The 20,139-nt window shown below is 44.2% G+C and overlaps 1 protein-coding gene across 4 annotated transcripts in view; it reads left to right on the top strand.

Moving 5' to 3' along the window:
• The window catches only part of Poln (polymerase (DNA directed) nu), a 107,493-nt gene that overhangs the window by 42,172 nt on the left and 45,182 nt on the right, over window positions 1-20,139 (top strand). For 3 of the 4 annotated variants that reach the window (XM_013023931.1, XM_013023929.1, XM_013023928.1), the window contains exons 12-14: window positions 1,168-1,224; window positions 2,867-2,920; window positions 3,533-3,598. In XM_013023931.1, the coding sequence (XP_012879385.1) occupies window positions 1,168-1,224; window positions 2,867-2,920; window positions 3,533-3,598 (177 nt within the window). The remainder of the gene's footprint in view (window positions 1-1,167; window positions 1,225-2,866; window positions 2,921-3,532; window positions 3,599-20,139) is intronic. The other variant, XM_013023930.1, reaches the window with a different exon arrangement.

The raw sequence follows: 20,139 nt of genomic DNA, 5'->3' as shown, positions 1-20,139 counted from the left end.
GTGGCACTCAGACAACTTCCAGAATGAAGGAAAGAAAAATAATGATAAAATATCCTCCCTGATCCAGAAATAAAGAAGAATCTTGTCAATGGAGAAGACTCTTTCCATGCAGAGTGCCAGCAAGAAGGAAGCTGCAGCCTTCCACAGAAGCTGGGACTCCTTCATCTCAGGAGGACCATTAGATTAAATCCCACTTCAATTAAACCAACTGTTTTTTTTCCTCTTCACCCTTTATTTACATATATGTGTATAGATATGAATATACACATATATGTACGTATATATTCACATATATGTATATATGTACATGTGTGTATATATGTGTGTGTGTATATATCTGTGCCAGTACTGGGCAGGAACTCTGAGTATCATGCTCTCCCTTGGATTTTTCTGCTCAAGGTTGGTGCTCTTACCACTTGACCCATACCACCAATCCCAGCTTTCTTACTGGTTAATTGGAGATAAGAGTCTGCGATTAGCTTTTCCAACCTGGCTTTGAACAGATCTCAGACACACGAGTAGTTAAGTTTATGGTGTAAGCCATCACTTTCCTGCTTCCTTTATCGTTTTTTCTTAAGATTAAAAACAAACCAGGTTCCAGTGGCTTACATTTGTAATCCTAGCTACATAAGAAGATGAGATCTGAGGATTGTGGTTCAAAGCCAGCCTAGATAAGAAAGTCTGTGAGACTCTTTATTCCAATTAATCACCAAAAAGCCAAAAGTGGAGCTGTGGTTTAAATCGTAGAGTGCTAGCTGTGAGCAAAACTCGGATAGCACCTAGGCACTGAGTTCAAGCCCCAGGATTAGTGCGTGCACACATACTGACACACAGACACAGACAGACAGACAGACAGACAGACACACACACACACATACATACACACACACGATTAAAAACAAAGAAGCCTTGTTCTAGGGTCCTAATGAAAAATTCAAATATTTTAGTTTGTGTATGACCAGAGTAGAGAAAAGGCTGTCCTCATCCATTCTAGACTTAGGGTTGATGAGTGTACAACAGCAGGGAGGCGAGGAATGTTATGTTTCTGACAAAGCAATCTATGTTTATTTCATTTGCCCATTTGTAGCTGTGAGTTTCTCCTGCTGAAAATATTCAAAATATTGAAATGAAAAAATTACATTGGTGATTCATATTTTCATTTTTTAGTTAAGTTCTCTGCAAGGCCTTCATCCATTACCCAAGATAATTTTGGAATACAGGCAGGTGAGTAGACATTTTTTTTTGGGGGGGGTCCAGTCGTGGGCCTGAACTCTGGGCCTGGGCACTGTCCCTCAGCTTTTCAGCTCAAGGCTAGCGCTCTACCACTTGAGCCACAGCGCCACTTCTGGCTTTTTTCTTTTTGCTTATGTGGTGCTGAGGAATTGAACCTAGGGCCTCAGGCATGGAAGGCAAGCGCTCTACCACTGAGCCACCTTCCCAGCCCCAGTAGACATTTTTGTAAGTAGTTTGTAAGAATGCTGTCTGACCCTCTCTCTGTGAATGCACTCACATAAGCTGCGGCTCCCTTGCTGTTCTAAGTGAAGGGTATCTTCTCAGCCAACTTTGTGTTATTTCTGCTTCCTTATCCCATGATGTGATCTTACGCCAGAGGGTGTGCTGAGCCCAGCGCAGGCAACCCGAGGAGTCCTAAGTAGAGGGAGCCTGACAGCCTGTCATTACTGTGGCTTTGTTTTGACTCATATTTCAACCCTACAAAAGCCTCCACTCTTCCAGTGGCCCTTGTGCCCCAGGACAGTGTTTTTGCTCAGTAACATTTGCCAGGGAGTTGATGACCCCTTTACTCCTGCGGCTACTGATGCTTTCTCTGTACACAAATCTGCCCATTACCTCAGTGTTTTCTGTTGTTCATCAACCCCATTTATAACTTTACCATTGCTGAGACTGCTGGTCCTATTACCTACTGAGCTTGTGGCCTGCTGTCCACGTGCAGAAACATGTCAAGTGGGAGGGGTATAGGAAGGGCACACAGACCTCAAGGACACTGGGTGAGATTTTTATTGATTTGCTTATATTTGCAACTTATCTGCAAATCTAGAAATATTGCTGAATAAAAGATTAATTTTAAAAGGGTAAGGTAGCTGGGAGCCAGTGGTTCACACCTGTAATCCTAGCTACTCAGAAGGCTGAGACCTGAGGATTACAGTTCAAAGCCAGCCCAGGCAGGAAAGTCTGTGAAATTCTTGTCTCTAGTAAACCACAGAAAACCGGAAGTGGCACTGTGGCTCAAGTGGTAGAGCACTTGCCTTGAGCTGAAGAGCTCAAGAACAGCGCCCAGGCCCAGAGTTCAAGCCCCACAACTGACAAAAAATAAAATAGCAATGTAGCACACAATTGGACTAAAGGAGAATACTTAGTGAAGAAACCCAAAGGTATAGCTCCTCTGAATATTTAAAATACTCTTTACTGAGATAAATTTCAGGAAATGAAAACATGGGGTTTTTGGTGGTAGTAGTGGTGTTTTTGCTTCTGTTTTTTCCCCCTTGGATTTTTAGGAGGGGAGAAAGGAGGTACAGAAATGGAGGGAGGGAAAGTGAACGAAAGCAGGCATGGTACTCAGTCTGTGGAAAATGAACTATGCAATTTGCAAAGGAAGGGGTGACACTTTCCAAAAAGAAGTACACTCATTACCTGACTTAAGAAACGGTAACCCCTCTGTACAGCACCTTCATAATAACAATAAATTACATTGAAAAGAAGGGTAGGGTAGCACCTTTCTCTGTGGGCCAGTGCTGCTCAATCCTGGCAGGCACCGCCTGAGGTCCAATGAGGTGACTTTGACAGCATGTGCCCAGCACTGTGTTCCTATTGAAATTAAAAAATGGCTATTCTTGTCTTTGCGGTTTAGGTTCACAAGATCAAGTCAACCTTTGTAGATGGATTTCTAGCTTGTATGGAAAAGGTAACTGAGGCTTAAAATAAAAAGTGGTCTTAGAAAGGTGGCTTATAAGCAAGTTCAGATACACATAGGACATTTACAATTCTGTTAAATGATGAAGAGTCTTGGATCTGCGGACCACCAGTTGTTCAGCTTCTGTAGAATCTCAAGACTTCCATTTATGAAGAAGTTCTTCCCCTAGCCTCGTGCTTTCACATCACTGTCATGTCTCTCGTGCGGACCATTAGAAGTAGATGTTACTGCCTTTGCTCACAGACAAGGAGTCTGCAGTTACAGATCTCTATGACTTGGAGATCATGCATCAAATGACAGAACCTGTCTGTGACACACAGTCCCACTAGAGTCCGTGCCAAATCCCAGCCACTCAGAACCCCTTGCCTCATACACAGTGTGTGGGTGATATAGACCAACTTGACTGTTGACGCTTCTACTTGGTTAAAGGGGAGTATGCTTTATGTGCCCTAATCCCATGGTGGGTTGGGTAATCCTAGGACATGCCGGGCCAGCAGCTTGTGGACCTGTAGAGGAGTGGGGAGGTGGTGCGAGTGGAAGGCCCTGCATGCCCTTGCTTCACACAGCGTTGCTTGGGTTTAAACCCTCTCTTCAATGTTTCAGGGCTCTGTTTCCTCTACATGGAATCAGACCGGAACTGCGACCGGAAGACTTTCAGCCAAGCATCCCGTAAGTTAAACACCAATTTCCATGCCTTGCCATTGAAGTTCTTCCTAGACATGTATTTGCCTGTGAACATTGTGTTCCCAAGAGGGGATCACACACAGGGAGCTGGGTTTCTTCTGCTGTCATACCACTGAAGTTTATAGAGGACAAGACTCTTGTTCTAGGACAAGACTTGTGAGGAACTAAGTTAGCTAGGAGAGGATTCCCACCCAGAAGCCTGGCCACTCTCATGCTGAAGACAGAGGTCCCTCCCTCACCCTTATCTTCTTTGTCAGTTTGTGCCAGTCAGATTGTCTTCTGGTTTCCAGAAGTGTCTCTGATAATCACCTCGATTTTTTTTTTGTTACTGAAGACTTTACAATGAAAGCAAGCTATTAATACCGTTGAGTTTATGATACAATTTTTGTTTTGTTTTTGGTGTTACTGGACCCATGCCTCCTATGGTGCAGTTTTAATAAACTTAAAACAACTCTGTGTGTGTGTCTGTATGTGTGTGCGCACGCGCACACATGCGTGCGTGCCTTTTCTGGGACTTGGACTTAGGGCCTGGGAGCTGTTCTTTGCAAGCCCATCAGCTCTTGCTTGACTTGGTCTTTTAATTTAGCTATTCTGGCAGGTGTATAGTGTATAGTCATTGCTACAATGACTAATGATGGTAAGCATCTTTCCATATGTTTGTCATCCATTTTTATTTTGTGAAGCATCAAGTCTTCTGCAAGTACAAAGGGATTGATTATTTTGAGAATTCTTTATGTATTCTAGATACACATCCTTGATCAGATATATACTTCTCAATATTTTTTTCCCAGACTGTGATGTGTCCATTCACTCTTTTGATGCCACCCTTTAATTTTTGGCAGTCTTGGGGTGTGAGCTGAGGACCTTCCTAGTTATATATCCTACTGCTTGGGTCACGTCCCTGGCCCTTTTATTTTTAGGGTTTTTAAAACTAGGGTCTTGCAAGCCTGGCACTGGTGGCTCACACCTATAATCCTAGGCCAAGGATCTGAGGATCACAGTTCAAAGCCAACCTGGGCAGGAAAGTCTGTGAGACTCACATCTCCAATTAACCACCAGAAAACGGGAAATGACGCTGTGGCTCCAGTGGTAGAGTGCTAGCCTTGAGCTGAAGAGCTCAGGGCCAGCGCCCACGCCCAAAGTTCAAGCCCCACGACTGACAAAAAAAGAGGGGGGGTCTTGCATTTATGACTGGGCCAGCCTGAACCACTGTCTTCCTATCTACATTCCCTGCATAGCTGGGGTGACAGGCACATGCCTTTATTGGTTGAACCACGACCCTCCTGATCTCTGTCTCCTTAATAGCTAGTATTATAGCTGTAACCCATTGTTTTGTTTTGGTGGCTTCACTTTTTTTTTTTTTTTTGCTTGAGACAGAGTCTTTCATGTAGTCTAAATTGCCCTCATATTCATAGTTCTTCTGCCTCATCTCCCAAGAATCTAGGGTTACAAACATGTGCCATCAGGTTTGGCTCTTGTACTTTTCTAATAAGTTGTTTGTTTGGGTAAGTCCTTTAACACTGTTGGTTGTTCCACATTAGCTTTATGATTAGCAAATGGTTAATTTCTGCAAAAAGTATGGTGAGATTATTGTTTAGATTACATTGATTCTAGAATCCAATTTAGGGGTCTGGGAAGGTGGCTCAGTGGTAGAGCGCTTGCCTTGCATGCATGAGGCCCTGGGTTCGATTCCTCAGCACCACATAAGCAAAAAGAAAAAAGCTGGAGGTGGCGCTGTGGCTCAAATGGTAGAGTGCTAGCCTTGAGCTGAAGAGCTGAGGGACAGCGCCCAGGCCAGAGTTCAGGCCCCACGACTGGACCCCCCCCCAAAAAAATAGAATCCAATTTAGGAAGAACTGACTTTTTTTTGGTCAGTTGTGGGGCTTGCACTCAGGGCCTGGGTGCCATCCCTGAGCTCTTCCACTTGAGCTATAGCGCCATTTCCAGTTTTTTGGTGGTTAATTGGAGATAAGAGTCTCATGGGCTTCCCTGTCCAAGCTGGCTTTGAGCCAAGATTCTCAACCTCCTGAGTAGCTAGGATTACAGGCGTGAACCACTGGTGCCCAGCAAGAATTGATATCTTAATATTTAGTCTTCCAGCCTGCAGAAAAAGTAAATCTCTTGATCCATTTAGGCCTTCTTTAATTTCACAAGGTTTTATAGTTTCTTTTCTTTTTTTTTGGGTCCCGTCATGGGGCCTGAACTCTGGGCCTGTCCCTCAGCTCTACAGCTCAAGGCTAGTGCTCTACCCTTGAGTCACAGCACCACTTCCGGCTTTTTTTCTTTTTGCTTATGTGATGCTGAGGAATCGAACCCAGGGCCTCATGCATGCAAGGCAAGCGCTCTACCACTGAGCCACCTTCCCAGCCCGGTTTTATAGTTTCTTAAGCATGTATGTTCTGTCATATTTATCTCTTTAGCATTTCATTTTTATGCTATTATAAATTCTATTATTGTTTTGATTCCCAATTGTTCATTGCTAGTATGTAGCGACATACTGGTTTTGCATTCTGGAACTTTGATAGGCCTACTTATTTGTTCTAGTAGATGATCATGTTCCATATGAATAAGGATTACTTCTTCCTTTCCAATATGGATTTCTTTTTTTTTTTTTTTTTTGCCAGTCGTGGGGTTTGAACTCTGGGCCTGAACGCTGTCCCTCAGCTCTTCAGCTCAAGGCTAGTGCTCTACCACTTGAGCTACAGCGCCACTTTATTGGAGATAATAATTTCACGGACTTTCCTGCCCGGGCTGGCTTTGAATCTCGATCCTCAGATCTCAGTCTCCTGAGTAGCTAGGATTACAGGCGTGAGCCACCAGCGCCTGGCTCCAATTTGGATTTCTTCGTTTTCTTGTCTGATTCGGTGATGGACACAGGCTGTAGCATGTTAAATAGAAGTGGCAAGAGCCCATGCCTCATTTTTGATCTCACAGGAAAGTTGTTCATTGGCAAGAATGATGTCAGCCATTGGGTTTAATAAATGCTCTTAGCATGCTTACGGAAGTTCCCTTCTAGAAACCATTTGTTGAGTTTTCATCAAGTAAGATGATTTTGGGGGCCTGGCCCTGGTGGTTCACATCTGTAATCTTAGCTACGCAGGAGGCTTAGAGTCTGAGGATCACGGTTCAAAGCCAGCCTGGGCAGGACAGTCTGTCAGACTCTTATCTCCAATAAGCCACTAGAAAACCAGAAGTGGCGCTGTGGCTCAAGTGGTAGAGCACTCGTCTTGAGCTGAAGAGCTGAGGGACAGCGCCCAGGCCCAGAGTTCAAGCCTCATGACTGACAAAAAAAAGAAAAAAGATGATTGCACATTTTTCTTGTTTCATTTGTTAATATGGTGAATTATACCTATAGATGTTCAGTTGCTAAGCCAACTCTACATTCATGAAATAAAGCTCATTTGCTCTTGATGCACTGTACTTTCGATATGTTGTTGGATCAGATTTGCTAAAATTTTGATCTGTTTTATTTGTTTTGGCTGGTTTAGCATTCTACCAATTGAGCCATAGCACCACTTCTGGCTTTTTCTGGTGGTTAATTGGCTATAAGATTCTCATGGACTTTCCTACCTCAGCTGGCTTCAAACCATGATGCTCAGCAGTGCATGGCCTGCATCTGTTCTAAGAATAGCTATTAGTTGACAGTTTTATTTCTTTTATGTCTTTGTTCTTGGAATCAGGGTAGTACCAACCTCAAATCATGAACTAGAAAATATTCCCTCTCTTTATTTTTTCTGGAAGAATTTGTATAGAATTTATATAGATTTTATTTTCTTCATTTTATAGTTGTGGTAGAATCTGCTAATGGGCCTGTAGTTTTCTTTGTGGGAAGGTTCTTAACTACAAAGTCCATTTCTTTTTTTTTTGGGTCCAGTCATGGGGCCTGAACTCTGGGCCTGGGCACTGTCCCTCAGCTCTTCAGCTGAAGGCTAGCGCTCTACCACTTGAGCCACAGCGCCATTTCCGGCTTTTTTGTTTTTGCTTATGTGGTGCTGAGGAATCGAACCCAGGGCCTCAGGCATGCAAGGCAAGTGCTTTAACCACTGAGCCACCTTCCCCGCCCCAAAGTCCATTTCTTTAATAACAATAGTGTTATTTGAGTTGCCTATTTCTTGTTAGGTTGGCATTGAATTTATTTGTTTGTTTGTTTGTTTATTTTTGGGTCTGGTTGTGGGGCCTGAACTCTGGGCCTGGGCGCTGTTCCTCAGCTCTTCAGCTAAAGGCTAGTGCTCTACCACTTGAGCCACAACACCACTTCTGGCTTTTTTTTTCTGCTTATGTGGTACTGAGGAATCGAACCCAGGGCCTCATGCATGCAAGGCAAGCGCTCTACCACTGAGTCATCTTCCCACTCCCGAATAGTTGAATTTTTAGCAGAGGTTTTCTTTATTCTTTTAAAACTGGTAGAATCTGTAAGTGATGTAAACTCTCTCACTCTTAATATTGGTAATTTTTGTCTTCTCACCTTTTCCCCATGATCAAATCTGCCTAGAAATTACATATTTTATGGTTTTTCTCAGAGAACTAGGTATGACTTTAATTGCTTATTTTCTCTATTAGTTTTTCTATTTATCGATTGTGCTTTAATCTTTATTACTTTCTTTCTTATGCTTGCTTTGGGTTTAATCTCCTTTTTCTAGTTTCTTAAGATAGAAGCTGAATGGTTTAATGAATCTTTTCTGATAAGTCATTAATCTGATATAGGTATTTAATAAGTGCTAAAACTTCCCACTAAGTATAGCTTTCTGGCATCCTGTAAATTCTAATATGTTTTATTTTCATTTCATTCAGTTCAAAAAAAATTTTTTTTTGGTTGTGGGGCCTGAACTCTGGGCTTGGGCACTGTTCCTCAGCTCTTCAGCTCAAGTCTAGTGATCTACCACTTGAGCCACAGAGCCACTTATGGCTTTTTCTGCTTATGTGGTTCTGAGGAATGGAACCCAGGGCCTCATGCATGCAAGGCAAGCACTCTACCACTGAGCTACCTTTCCACCCCCAAAAGATATCTTAGTAACTTTTTTTTTTTTGCTTGTCCTTGAACTTAGGGCCTGGGTGCTGTCCCTGAGCCTGTTTGTACTCAAGGATAGTGCTCTACCACTTGAACCACTTTCAGTTTTTTCTGAGTAGTTTATTGGAGATAAGAGTTTCATGGACTTTTCTGCCCCGACTGGCTTCAAACTGTGATCCTCAGATTTCAGCCTCCTGAGTAGTTAGGATTACAAGTGTAAAACACCAGCACCTGTCTCTTAGTAACTTTTTTAATGTCTTATTTGACATTTAGGTTACTTAGAAATTTTGAATTCACCTAAAATTGTGGCTCTTACACACTCTTGCATTGGAATGTGGCTCTTACGTGCTCTTGCATTGGAACGGTCCACCAGTCATTGTTGGCTCTGTGAGCACCTCAGCCTGGCATCTCCCAGCTTCTCTGTCATGATGCTTATGAGATGTGGTGTCACCATTTCTTTACTTGCGTTTACTTCTCTGGATTTTGAATTCCTAGAGAAGAGGAGCCTTTTTGGCCTGCTTCTCTGTATACTTGGCATGCACAGGCACACATCGAGTGGAAAGCCACATGTATGATTTGCCTGTGGGATGGATTCACGTGTCTCAGAGACTGGTTTGGGGTTGTCACCAGGGATACAGAGTGTTGACAATGTAGCCACAACTCTTTCCCATGCTGGCCTACTGCGCTGCATCCGAGGTCTGACGTCCTTGCTTCCTCTCAGTTCTCCTCTTCATCTAACTCAGTTCTGACGTGCCTGTCGGTTCTCCTTTTGTATGCCCTGTAGAACTGACGTCTTTTCACACAGGCTTTCCCCTGGGAAGGTGCCAAGGACCTTTGCCCTCCTGTACCTGCCAGGAGCCACACTCTTCCATCCAATACCTCCTTATCACACGTGGCTTTAGATGTCCCTTCTAATGTTTCTCTATCAGTGGGGCCAGTTTTTGTCAGTGTTCTCATTTTACTGCGGTGCCCATTATGCTACTGGCTGAAGATGGATCCATGTTACGAAATTCAAAATATCTAACCTTTCACATTGTATTTTTATTCATTCTTTGGTGTCCCGAGTTCTCAAGTTTTCTGCTAGGTCAATGTTCAATTTCTTTTTAGAAGTTAGGACTGTACTAATTGGAAATGTTAAAAATCCAGGCATTATTGAGCTGGATTTTTGTCTTGGTTCCTTAGTTTGTGAGTTCTTTTCCCTTTCAGTTTTCTTTGCTCTTCTAACTATATGTCCAGTGTCTCATTAGCATGTTTGTACTTCCTTTTTAGTATTTATCTGGGTCAAAGACAAATTAACATTTATATTTATATTAATATAATATGATAAGGCTTTAATATGATTTATGATTCCTTGACCCCCTCATGCATTCTTTGGCCTTTGAGCCTCTGTTCTTGTTACATCTGTTGCTTTTTCTATACTCTAGATCTCTGAATACATCTGTGTTATCTTCTCCCAGATCCGTTCAAGTCAGCATCCTTTTTTATCCCAAATGTGTCCTACTTCATTTTGTTTGCTATTTTAAACTTTACATCAATAGCGAATTATACTTATATTCATATAAAATGCTATGTTTTCAGCATTGTTTTTGAGACTTATTTGTACTGGCAGAGCAATTCCAGTTCATTTGTCTTCTCTGCTACACAGTATATCATTGTATAATACTCATTCATTTCCATTTTTAACTATTAGAAACAATGTTGTGAGGAAAAGTTCTGTAAAGAATGTTCTTGAGTATGTTTAAGGGTTTTCCTCATGCCCAGCGCTGCCTGACTATTGGAAATGCTGACATTTAGCTTTACTGATGGACACACACTAAACAGGTGCCCCGGCTCATTTTTGCTGGTGGCTGGAGTCAGCTCTCAGTATTCTGGGGAGCACATAGCACTTGTATTTCTAGACTCTTTTGTGTTGTTGTTCAGTTGTGGGGCTTGAACTCAGAGCCTGGGTACTGTCCTTGAGCTCTTTAACTCAACGCTAGAGCTCTACCAGTTTGAGCTCAACTTCTAGTTTTCTGGTAGTTAATTGGAGATAAGTGTCTCACTGACTTTACCTGCCTAGGCTGGTGCTGAACTACGATCCTCAGATCTCAGCCTCTTCAGTAGCTAGGATGACAGGCATGAGCCACTGGTGCCCAGCATTAGACTCCTTAATTTCCATAATTTTAACATTTTTCTGTCAAGTGTGGATTTGCATCTTATGGCTTAACTTTCTCTGCCAATGAGGGAAAATGTATTTTCATGCTTATTGACTATGTTTGGTTTTACAATACTTGCCTGTTTACTCCTTTGTCTAATTTTCATTTAATAGTTTTTCTTATTAATTTTTAAAAGATCTCTATGTATTGTGGACATTAGTCTTTTGTTTATTTGTATAAATATCTTTCCCAAGTCTATGGTTTGTTTCACATTGTAGTCTGTGTCTTTATAGATGGTCTTTGTTTCAATATCATGAAACTTACAGTGTTTGTAGTTTCTACTTTCTTACGTTTTGTTTTTAATTTTTTGAAAAAATAATTATTTTTCTTAAAATTATGAAAGACACTTCTGCAAAATACATATTCTCTCAAAAAAATTCTTTTTTTTGGGGGGTCCACTTGTGGGGCCTGAACTCTGGGCCTGGGTGCTGTCCCTCAGCTCTTCAGCTCAAGGCTAGCACTCTACCACATGAGCCACAGTACCACTTCCAGCTTTTATTCTTTTTGTTTATGTGGTGCTGAGGAATCGAACTCAGGGCCTCAGGCATGCAAGGCAAGCGCTCTACCACTGAGCCACCTTCCCAGCCTCTCAAAAAAAATTCTTAAAAAGGTCCTCTTAGGCTTTAATGTGGCTTAGTGGTAGAGTGCTTGCCTAGCATGCGTGAAGTCCTAGGTTCAATTCCTCAGTAGCACATAAACAGAAAAGGCCAGAAGTGGCACTATGGCTCAAGTGGTAGAGCAATAGCCTTGCACAAAAAGAAGCTAAGGGACTATGCCCAGGCCCTGCGTTTAAGCCCAAGGACTGGCAAAAAAAAAGTCCTCTTAACTAGAATTTACCTTTGTCAGTACTACAAGCGCACACTACCAACCCTGGCTTTCCTGACCCCTCTCACATGGACATCATAAAGATTCTTTTTTTAAAAAGTTTTACTTTTTACACTAGGTCTTTAACCATTGGAACTTATTTTTATATAGGTTTAAAGTATATATCTGACTATTTTTCTACTTTTTATACCTATCGCCATTATAAGAGCTTAGAATAGTTTGTATGTCTCTGACATACCGACATGTTGGCAGATGTGTCGTGTGGTTCTTGACAGTTATTCAGTGTCTTTGGTGTACTTTTCTCATTGCTTGGCCTCCGAGTCCCGGGGGGGGGGTGTCCCCGGGTGTCCCTGTCAGTCCTGCTGTGCTGTCCTCCCCTCACCAGCAGTCATCTTCACCCCCAGTGTTTTATCCCCAGGGCACAGTTGTCTACATTAGGACAGGTCGTCACAAATGCCATCAAGGGACCAGTAAAGGCCAGGTTCTGAGTTAGTGATGGAATGCTAAGTATATCTGATGTATTATGGTAGGGGGACATTTTAGGGAAAATTAATAGCATAATTCTTGCAACTTGGGTTCCTCAGATAAAGGTATTCCCCCAGCAGCCTATGTAGTGTGTCAGAACTACCTGACTAGGGGCTGTGTGTAGAGAACTTGCATATTCTGTAATAGCACTCATGCAGGATTTGGATTAAACACATGGAGTAAATTCTAGTGAAGAAGATTTTTTTTTTTTTGGTCGGTCATGGGGCTTGAACTCTGGGCCTAGGTGCTGTCCTTCAGCTCTTTAGCTCAAGGCAAGTACCACTTGAGCCACAGCACCACTTCTGGTTTTTCTGGTTTATTAAAGATAAGCGTCTCACAGCCTTTCCTGCCGGGGCTGGCTTTAAACTGTGATCCTCAGATCTCAGCCTCCTGAGTAGCTAGGATTACAGGCTGGAGCCACCGGCGTCTGGCACAAGAAGAGCTTAAGATTGTTTTAGAGCTTGGGCACCGGTGGCTCAAGCCTGGAATCCTAGCTACTCAGGAGGCTGAAATAAGAGGATTTCGATTCAAAGTCAGCTCAGGCAGGAAAGTCTATGAGACTCTTATCTCCAATAAACCATCAGAAAACCGGAAGTGGTAGAGCCCTGCCTTGAGCTGAAGAGCTCAGGGACTGCGCCCAGGCACATGGATAGTTTATCATTACCTGAAGCATCTAGGTATGAGTGACTACTTGGATTTAAGGACACCTAGGTCATTTCCAAATTGTGACTATTACAAATAAATCTGCTGTAAATCCTGGAGTACAATTAGTGGATCATATACTTTTAAATATATTGCTGAATTCTGTATGTAAATATTTTAAAAGACTTTTATATGTATGTTCATGGAAGATATTGATCTGTATCTGGTTTGGGTATCAAGGTAATATGAGTATAAAATGAATTAGGACCTGGTGCTGATGGTTCATGCCTATAATCTCAGCTACTCAGGAGGCTGAGATCTGAGCATGGAGATTTGAAGCCAGCCCAGGCAAGGAAAGTCCGTGAGACCCTTATCTCCAATTAGCTACCAAAAATCTGGAAGTAGAGTTGTATTCAAGAGGTATAGTACTTGCTGTGAGCAAAAAAAGCTCCCAGGACTGTGAACAAGTTATAAAGTTTGTTTCCATACCACCTTGTTGTACCTAATTAGGGATATACTGACTTTAATACATATTTTCACTGATTAATCACAAGTTTCCAGAATCATAAGGTATATAGGACTTATATAATTTAGAAGTTAATTTTTTGCTAGTAGAAAATTACTCTAAATTACCTAGACTGGTTTTTGTTGTTATATTGGCAGTGAGGCTTGAACTCAAGGCTTGAGCTTTTTCACTCAAGACTGGTGCTCTAGCACTTGATCCACAGCAGTTCTACTTCCAAATTTTGGGTGGTTAATTGGAGAAGAGTTTTACAGACTTTTTTGCCCTGACTGGCTTCAAACCATGATCCTTAGATTAAGAAGACTGGTTTTTACAACCTATGTAAAATTAGAGCAATACCTATTCTTAATTCTGTAGAAAATATGTCATGTAATACATTAACTTCTCCAGAAATAATGTAGATTTATAAAGCTACCAAGATAACTTATTTTTCTTTTTTTTTTTTTTGTCGGTCGTGGGGCTTGAACTCTGGGCCTGGGCGCTGTCCCTCAGCTCTTCAGCTCAAGGCGAGCGCTCTACCACTTGAGCTACATCGCCATTTCTGGTTTTCTGGTGGTTTATTGGAGATAGGAGTCTCACGGTCTCTCCTGCCCGGGCTGGCTTTGAATCGCGATCCTCAGATCTCAGCTTCCTGAGTAGCTAGGATTACAGGCATGAGCCACCAGCGCCCGGCTGATAACTTATTTTTCTATCTATAAAACTCAGAAGCTAAAAAAAAAAAAAAGCTCCCAGGAATAGCTCAGGCTCTGAGTTCAAGTTCCAGCACCAGCACAAAAACAAAAACAGACAATTGAGCCAGGCACCAATAGCTAACATCTATAATCCTAGCTACTTAGGAAGCTGGAGCTGAGGATCATAGTTTGAAGCCAATCCTGTAGGAAAATTTGTGAGACTCTGATCTCTCACTACCAAAAAGGCCATAAGTAGAGCTGTGGCCCAAGAGGTAGAGCACTAGACTTGAGCACAAGAGCTCAGGAACAGCACCTAGGCCCTGAGTTCAAGCCCCAGGACTGGCGCGCGCGCACACACACACACACACACACACACACACACACACACACACACACACACACACACACACACACACACACACACACACGGTAGAATCCTTTAATGACATCACCTGGAATTTCTCGTTATGCATTTCATATTGAGTAAATGTTGATAGTTTGTGTTTTGACTAAGTTGTAAAAGTCATATGTGTGTAGTTGTGCAAGGAATTCACCTTATCCTTTTGCTATTTATAGGTTGTATAGTGGTATTTCCTATTCAGTTCCTCCCACTGATCTTCTGTTGTCTCTTTCTTTCTTTCTTTTTTTTTTTTTTTGGCCAGTTTAGTGAGAGTTTATTCTTCTCAAATAACCAGCTATTTGTTTTACTGATTTTTCTCTTATTTTTCTATTTTCCACTTACTATTTTCTATGGCTTAAGACTTCTTTTCTTGTATACATATTGTTAGTGTAATAAATTTCTCTCCCAGGACTGTTCTAGCTGTATCCTGTGAAGTGTGGTATATTTTGAAATTTTGCAAAATTACAAATCTGCAACTTATACCAGACAGATAAACAGGAGAGGAAAAGCTCATTTATGACTGCCCCAATAGGGGAGAGAGATTGAACTCAAGACCAAATATAGCAGGGGCATCTGGGGACTTGGAGCCCACAGGCAGGGTGAGGGGTCAGTGCATGGAAAGATACTAAGAGGAACTTGGCTAGGTATCAGGTGGGAGGATTCTTACTGAGCTTGCTAACCTCAGCCTCAGTCTCGGTGGTGGTGTTACCTAGAGATGGTGTACAACCAAGTTTTCAGTCTGGCAAGACTGCCCCCTTCCTGATCTTTTAGTTAATAAGAGCAGACTTTTTCCTAGGGCTTTTCTGTCCCTGGCCTTTAGCTTCTCCAGCTCCTAGTGTAGTACATTCTGGGACAGCGACAGTGTGGACCTCGGCTCCTCTGTGTAACTCTTGGAGTCTCACAGTCCCTGGTTAACCTACTTGCTTCTCATATGTTTGCTGTATACATGGTACCCAGTGTGTTAGTTGTACTTATTGGGGTGGATAGGGAAAGTATTTGTGACACCTTCCTGAAAGCAGAAATTACCTTTAGTTGAATAAAATATTTCCTAACATGAATAGGGTTTGAAATACCGTCTTTGGGTATTTCATTCACATACCTCTTGCTGCTGAGAAACTCAGAATTGGGCTGAAGTCTGTTTCTTCACAGAGAGTGGGTACTACTGAGAATAAAGGAATCCTGTTCAGTCTGGCTTCCAGCTGGAATTTAAGAATGAGCACAGGAGAAACAAGAAAAGCATCAGGCACTAGAGATCCAAAGGTGACTTGCTCTGCTTTTTTAAGTTTTGGGTTTCGAGTGGTTCCCTGCAATATCCAGATGCAGATCCTTGCATTTGCAGAAGGAGATGGTGGGGGGCTCTTCAGGCTCCTGTGACGTGCCGGAGGGGGCCTTAGGCAGCACTGTGAAATGGCTCTGGCTCCAGCCGCAGGGCGGGGTGGACAGCCAGAGGAGGCACACACCCCTGCAGACCCTGCGATGCACGCTTCTGGGCGAGACAGGTACTTCCAGGATTGCCACGTCAAGTTGCATTGTTTGAACAGTGGGGCCTAGAGTCCCTCTTCCTGCCAAGTCTCCATGGGCCCCTGGGTCCTATGAGGTCCTATGGGCCCTCCGATGGATAAATGAAGCCCCCCGCCCTGCTCATTCGACCCTGGAAGTACACTGTAACAGGGACAGGCCAAGGCCAGGTCAACAGGGAGAGTACGGCTGAGCTCCACAGATCAGTCACCAGGACCAAGATCAAAGCCAGGCTGTCAGAGGCATCAGAATACCAGCCATGCAGAGATCACAGGCTGTAGTCCTTTACTGCCATGCTTTAAAGGGGTTCTTTTAAAGTGTCCCAGAAGCAGTAAGACAGGGAACACAGGCAGAAGGCAACCAGCCAGCAGAGGCAGGGCAGCCCCCACTGGTGACACAGGCCACAGGGGCATCTCCACCACTCCAGACTCCTTGGGAAGAAGGAGAGCTGGCGGACGGGGAAATGGCCAGAGAGGAGAATGGTCAAGCCCAGCTTGAGTGCTTTTCCTGAAAGGCCTAAACTGGGGAGTTCAGCCCCCACCACCGACAAAATAAAAGACCTAAACTGGGAGTCAAACTCCCGCTAATCCATTGAATTTGCAGAAACACAAACTCAGATTGATCACATCAAGGCTAGGTCTCAGCTTTTTGATTTAGAAATCTTAGGTTTGATCTGGTGATGGAAGTTATGGGACAGTCCTGTTCTCCCTTTTCTTAGCTCTTATTGTTGAGTTGCATTCCAGTGGAGCATGGGGGTATTTTGCTCAGTTCACCTCCAATGGAGATGAGCAGCATCCCTTCATGTACTTTCACAAAAGCAGGAAGAAGTGGCTTTTTAAAAAATTATTTTTTTCCAGTCATGCAGCCTGAACTCTGGGCCTGGGCGCTGTCCCTCAGCTCTTCAGCTCAAGGTTAGCGTTCTACCACTTGAGCCACAGAGCCACTTCTGGCTTTTTTCTTTTTGCTTATGTGGTGCTGAGGAATCGAACCCAGGGCCTCATTCATGTGAGGCAAACACTGTATCACTGAGCCACCTTCCCAGCCCCAGGAGTGGCTTTTTTATTTTATTTATTTTTATTTTTTTGGGTCCAGTCGTGGGGCCTGAACTCTGGGTCTGGGCGCTGTCCCTCAGCTCTTCAGCTCAAGGCTAGCCCTCTACCATTTGAGCCACAGCGCCACCTCCAGCTTTTTTCTTTTTGCTTATGTGGTGCTGAGGAATCGAACCCAGGGCCTCAGGCGTGCAACGCAAGCGCTCTACCACTGAGCCACCTTCCCAGCCCCAGAAGTGGCTTTTGTAGATGCCCTCAGCAGCATCTCCACGTGTCTCTGTGGATTTAAGCTGGCGAGATTAATGGTGCTGGTGGTAGGAGCTTAATGACATGTATAGGCCATTTTCTAAATCAAAAAGGAAAAGAAGACTCTGAATAGACCCAAAGGGTTTTGTTTGGTTTGGTTGGTTGTTTTTTTTCCTCCCATCAGCTGAATTGAATTACAACTTTTAGGCCATTTATCTTACCCACATACTTTAGGGCCATGCTTGTTAGGCAAACATTCTGCCACTTGAGCCTTGCTTCTAGCTCAAGGATTCCGAATTTTTTTTTTTTTTTGGTTGGTCGTGGGGCTTGAACTCTGGGCCTGGGCGCTGTCCCTCAGCTCTTCAGCTCAAGGCGAGCGCTCTACCACTTGAGCTACAGCGCCACTTCTGGTTTTCTGGTGGTTTATTGGAGATAGGAGTCTCACGGTCTCTCCTGCCCGGGCTGGCTTTGAACCTCGATCCTCAGATCTCAGCATCCTGAGTAGCTAGGATTACAGGCGTGAGCCACCGGCGCCCGGCTAAGGATTCCGAATTTTAAACCTAGTCCAAGAGATAAGTTTAACTTAACCAGTATCTCTTTGAACGTGGTACTGGGGCATTGAACTCAGGGCTACACATTTACCCTAGTCAGTGTTCTACCATTTGAACCTTGCTTTCAACCCTTTTTGTTTTAGTTTATTTTTCAGATGAGATCTCATATTTTTTCTTGGTCTGACTAGCCTTGGATCTCCATTCCCCAAATAGCTGGGATTGCAGCCATGAGTCTCTATACTCGACTCAACGTAGTCGAGTGTAGTGCTGGGTTATCGAATAAATCTATTTTTCATTTCATTCTTTTGGCTACTACTTGTGGATTGCTCCTATATGCTAGGAAGTTAGTAGGTGCTGAGGACACCGTGAGGACTCTGCCCTGCTCTCAGGACCCTGCTGGGGCGGCAGCGAGCTGGGGTTGAGGGGGAGGGTGGCTGCTTCAGGTGTTTGGCAGAAGGGAACCTGCACTGCCGCAATGCTTCAGGGCAAAGGACATGCAGTGGGCCCGTGGGCAGCTGTGACCACGCTGTACTACTATTGCCCTCCCAGAGGCCACGGGGGCGGTGCAGAGGGGGGAGATGGCACAGGACATGGGGGTACTGTAGAGGTGGGGAGATGGCGATGCCCTTGCTACTTCCACACAGCCCCCCCCCCAGGGCTGGCACCTGCACTTTGAGCCCTCTGACACAGCACCCAAGTAGAAAGACAGTAGGTACAACTCAGGACACAGCTTCTACCACCCCCTGCCTGGCATTCCATTCAACTACTGACATTTTAACTAATTACCACATGGAATTAAAACATAGCAATACCTTGCTTTTTGTTAAATGTGAAATGAAGGCTTATGACACTGAATTTTTCTAAATTCTCAGTGTTTACATCTTTATTTCTTTATTATTATAAAGGCGATATTATAAAGGTTCTCATTTCTTTTTACACACACCAAAGTTCACTGAAAACAACTGCTGGGCTGGCCACTTCTTCTGCCAGCTCTTTCCTTCCAGCACTTTCCTTCCAGCTGCCGGCAGCAGACCTGGGCTTCCTAGTGTCAGGGGGTGGAAGCAGGTGCATGCTGCCCACCGGCTGTCCCAGCACCTGGAGAAGCTGGGGAGGCTTGTTTACACAGGGGACTTGGAGGTGCTTTCTAGATACTCCAACGTCCACGTTAAGAGCAGAAGATTCTGTGCCCTAAAGGAGAAGGGCTTGTTGGCTCTCAGCTTTCCAGCGGTCTTCCTGCTGTGTGGTGGCATCACACGTGTGCCGTCAGCTAGCACCAAGTTCCACCAAACACTGGAGAGACGACTCGTGAGCATGGTCTTTCCCCTGCATGTGAGTCAGACGTGGGAATTTAATTTTCACGTGTGGCCAGTACGAAGGGATCTACACAGGCATGCCTGGCTCCAGCCCATGGAGCTGAAAGGAGCCAGCTCTCTACCTGAGCTGGGAGACAAGCCTACTGGCCAGGTAGCATCTGCAAGAAGCTGTCGTTTCTTTCCTCTTCCTTCTTAGGAGAACACAGCCCCTCCTGTGTGTTCTACCTGTGTTTGGTCTCTGACTGCACTCATGTGCGAAGGACTCTAACTTGGACGCTGCCTGGAGCTGCCTGTGGCCATCACACCTCCTCTCGCATCCTCCAGACGCCCCTGTGGGAGCCCCACTGTGCCAAGCATGTACAGGAGCAGACTGTGGCAGGCCCCACTGGCCCACCAGCAGGAATGGCTGTCAGCCACGAAAGTTTGCATAGGCTGGCATCCTCCTCAACAAGGCGTGGTGAGGGTGCCGCAGAGGATGGATATGGGGGTCAAGGCATGGCTCATGGAAGTGGCACTGTGGCTCAAGCGGTAGAGCGCTCGCCTTGAGCTGAAGAGCGCAGGGACAGCGCCCAGGCCCAGAGTTCAGGCCCCACGACCGATTAAATAAATAAATAAATAAAGGCATGGCTCAGGGGATAGAGTGCCTGCCTAGCAGGTAAGGCCCTGAGTTCAAATCGTAGCAGCATGAGGAGAAAAGCATGTGTCTAAAAGCAATACACATAATTCTGTGGATGTTTCCTGTGTCCTTTGCTGGAAATTTGCTGTTTTCCCAGCTTTACCACTCAGGGACCTTCCTAAGGTACTCGCCCCTTCTCTCAGAGTACCTGTAGACATTTCCTGTTGACCCCTGTGTTGAATGATTTACATGTTTGACACACATCGTGGCAGATATTTGTGTATTGCAGCCCCCCCGCCAGACTGCAGGTCATGGCACTGTAGGTGCAATGGGTGTTAATGAGAAGACCATAAGCAAAACTGAGGAGTGCAGTCAAAAGTGGCCTCGTGCAGTCAAAAGTGGCCTCGTGTGTGTGTGTGTGTGTGTGTGTGTGTGTGTGTGTGT

Source organism: Dipodomys ordii, unplaced genomic scaffold (assembly GCF_000151885.1).
Source record: "Dipodomys ordii isolate 6190 unplaced genomic scaffold, Dord_2.0 Scaffold71, whole genome shotgun sequence".
Taxonomy (NCBI): domain Eukaryota; kingdom Metazoa; phylum Chordata; class Mammalia; order Rodentia; family Heteromyidae; genus Dipodomys; species Dipodomys ordii.
The sequence above is the reverse complement of the archived record's forward strand: the minus strand, read 5'-3'. Positions and strand labels throughout refer to the sequence as shown.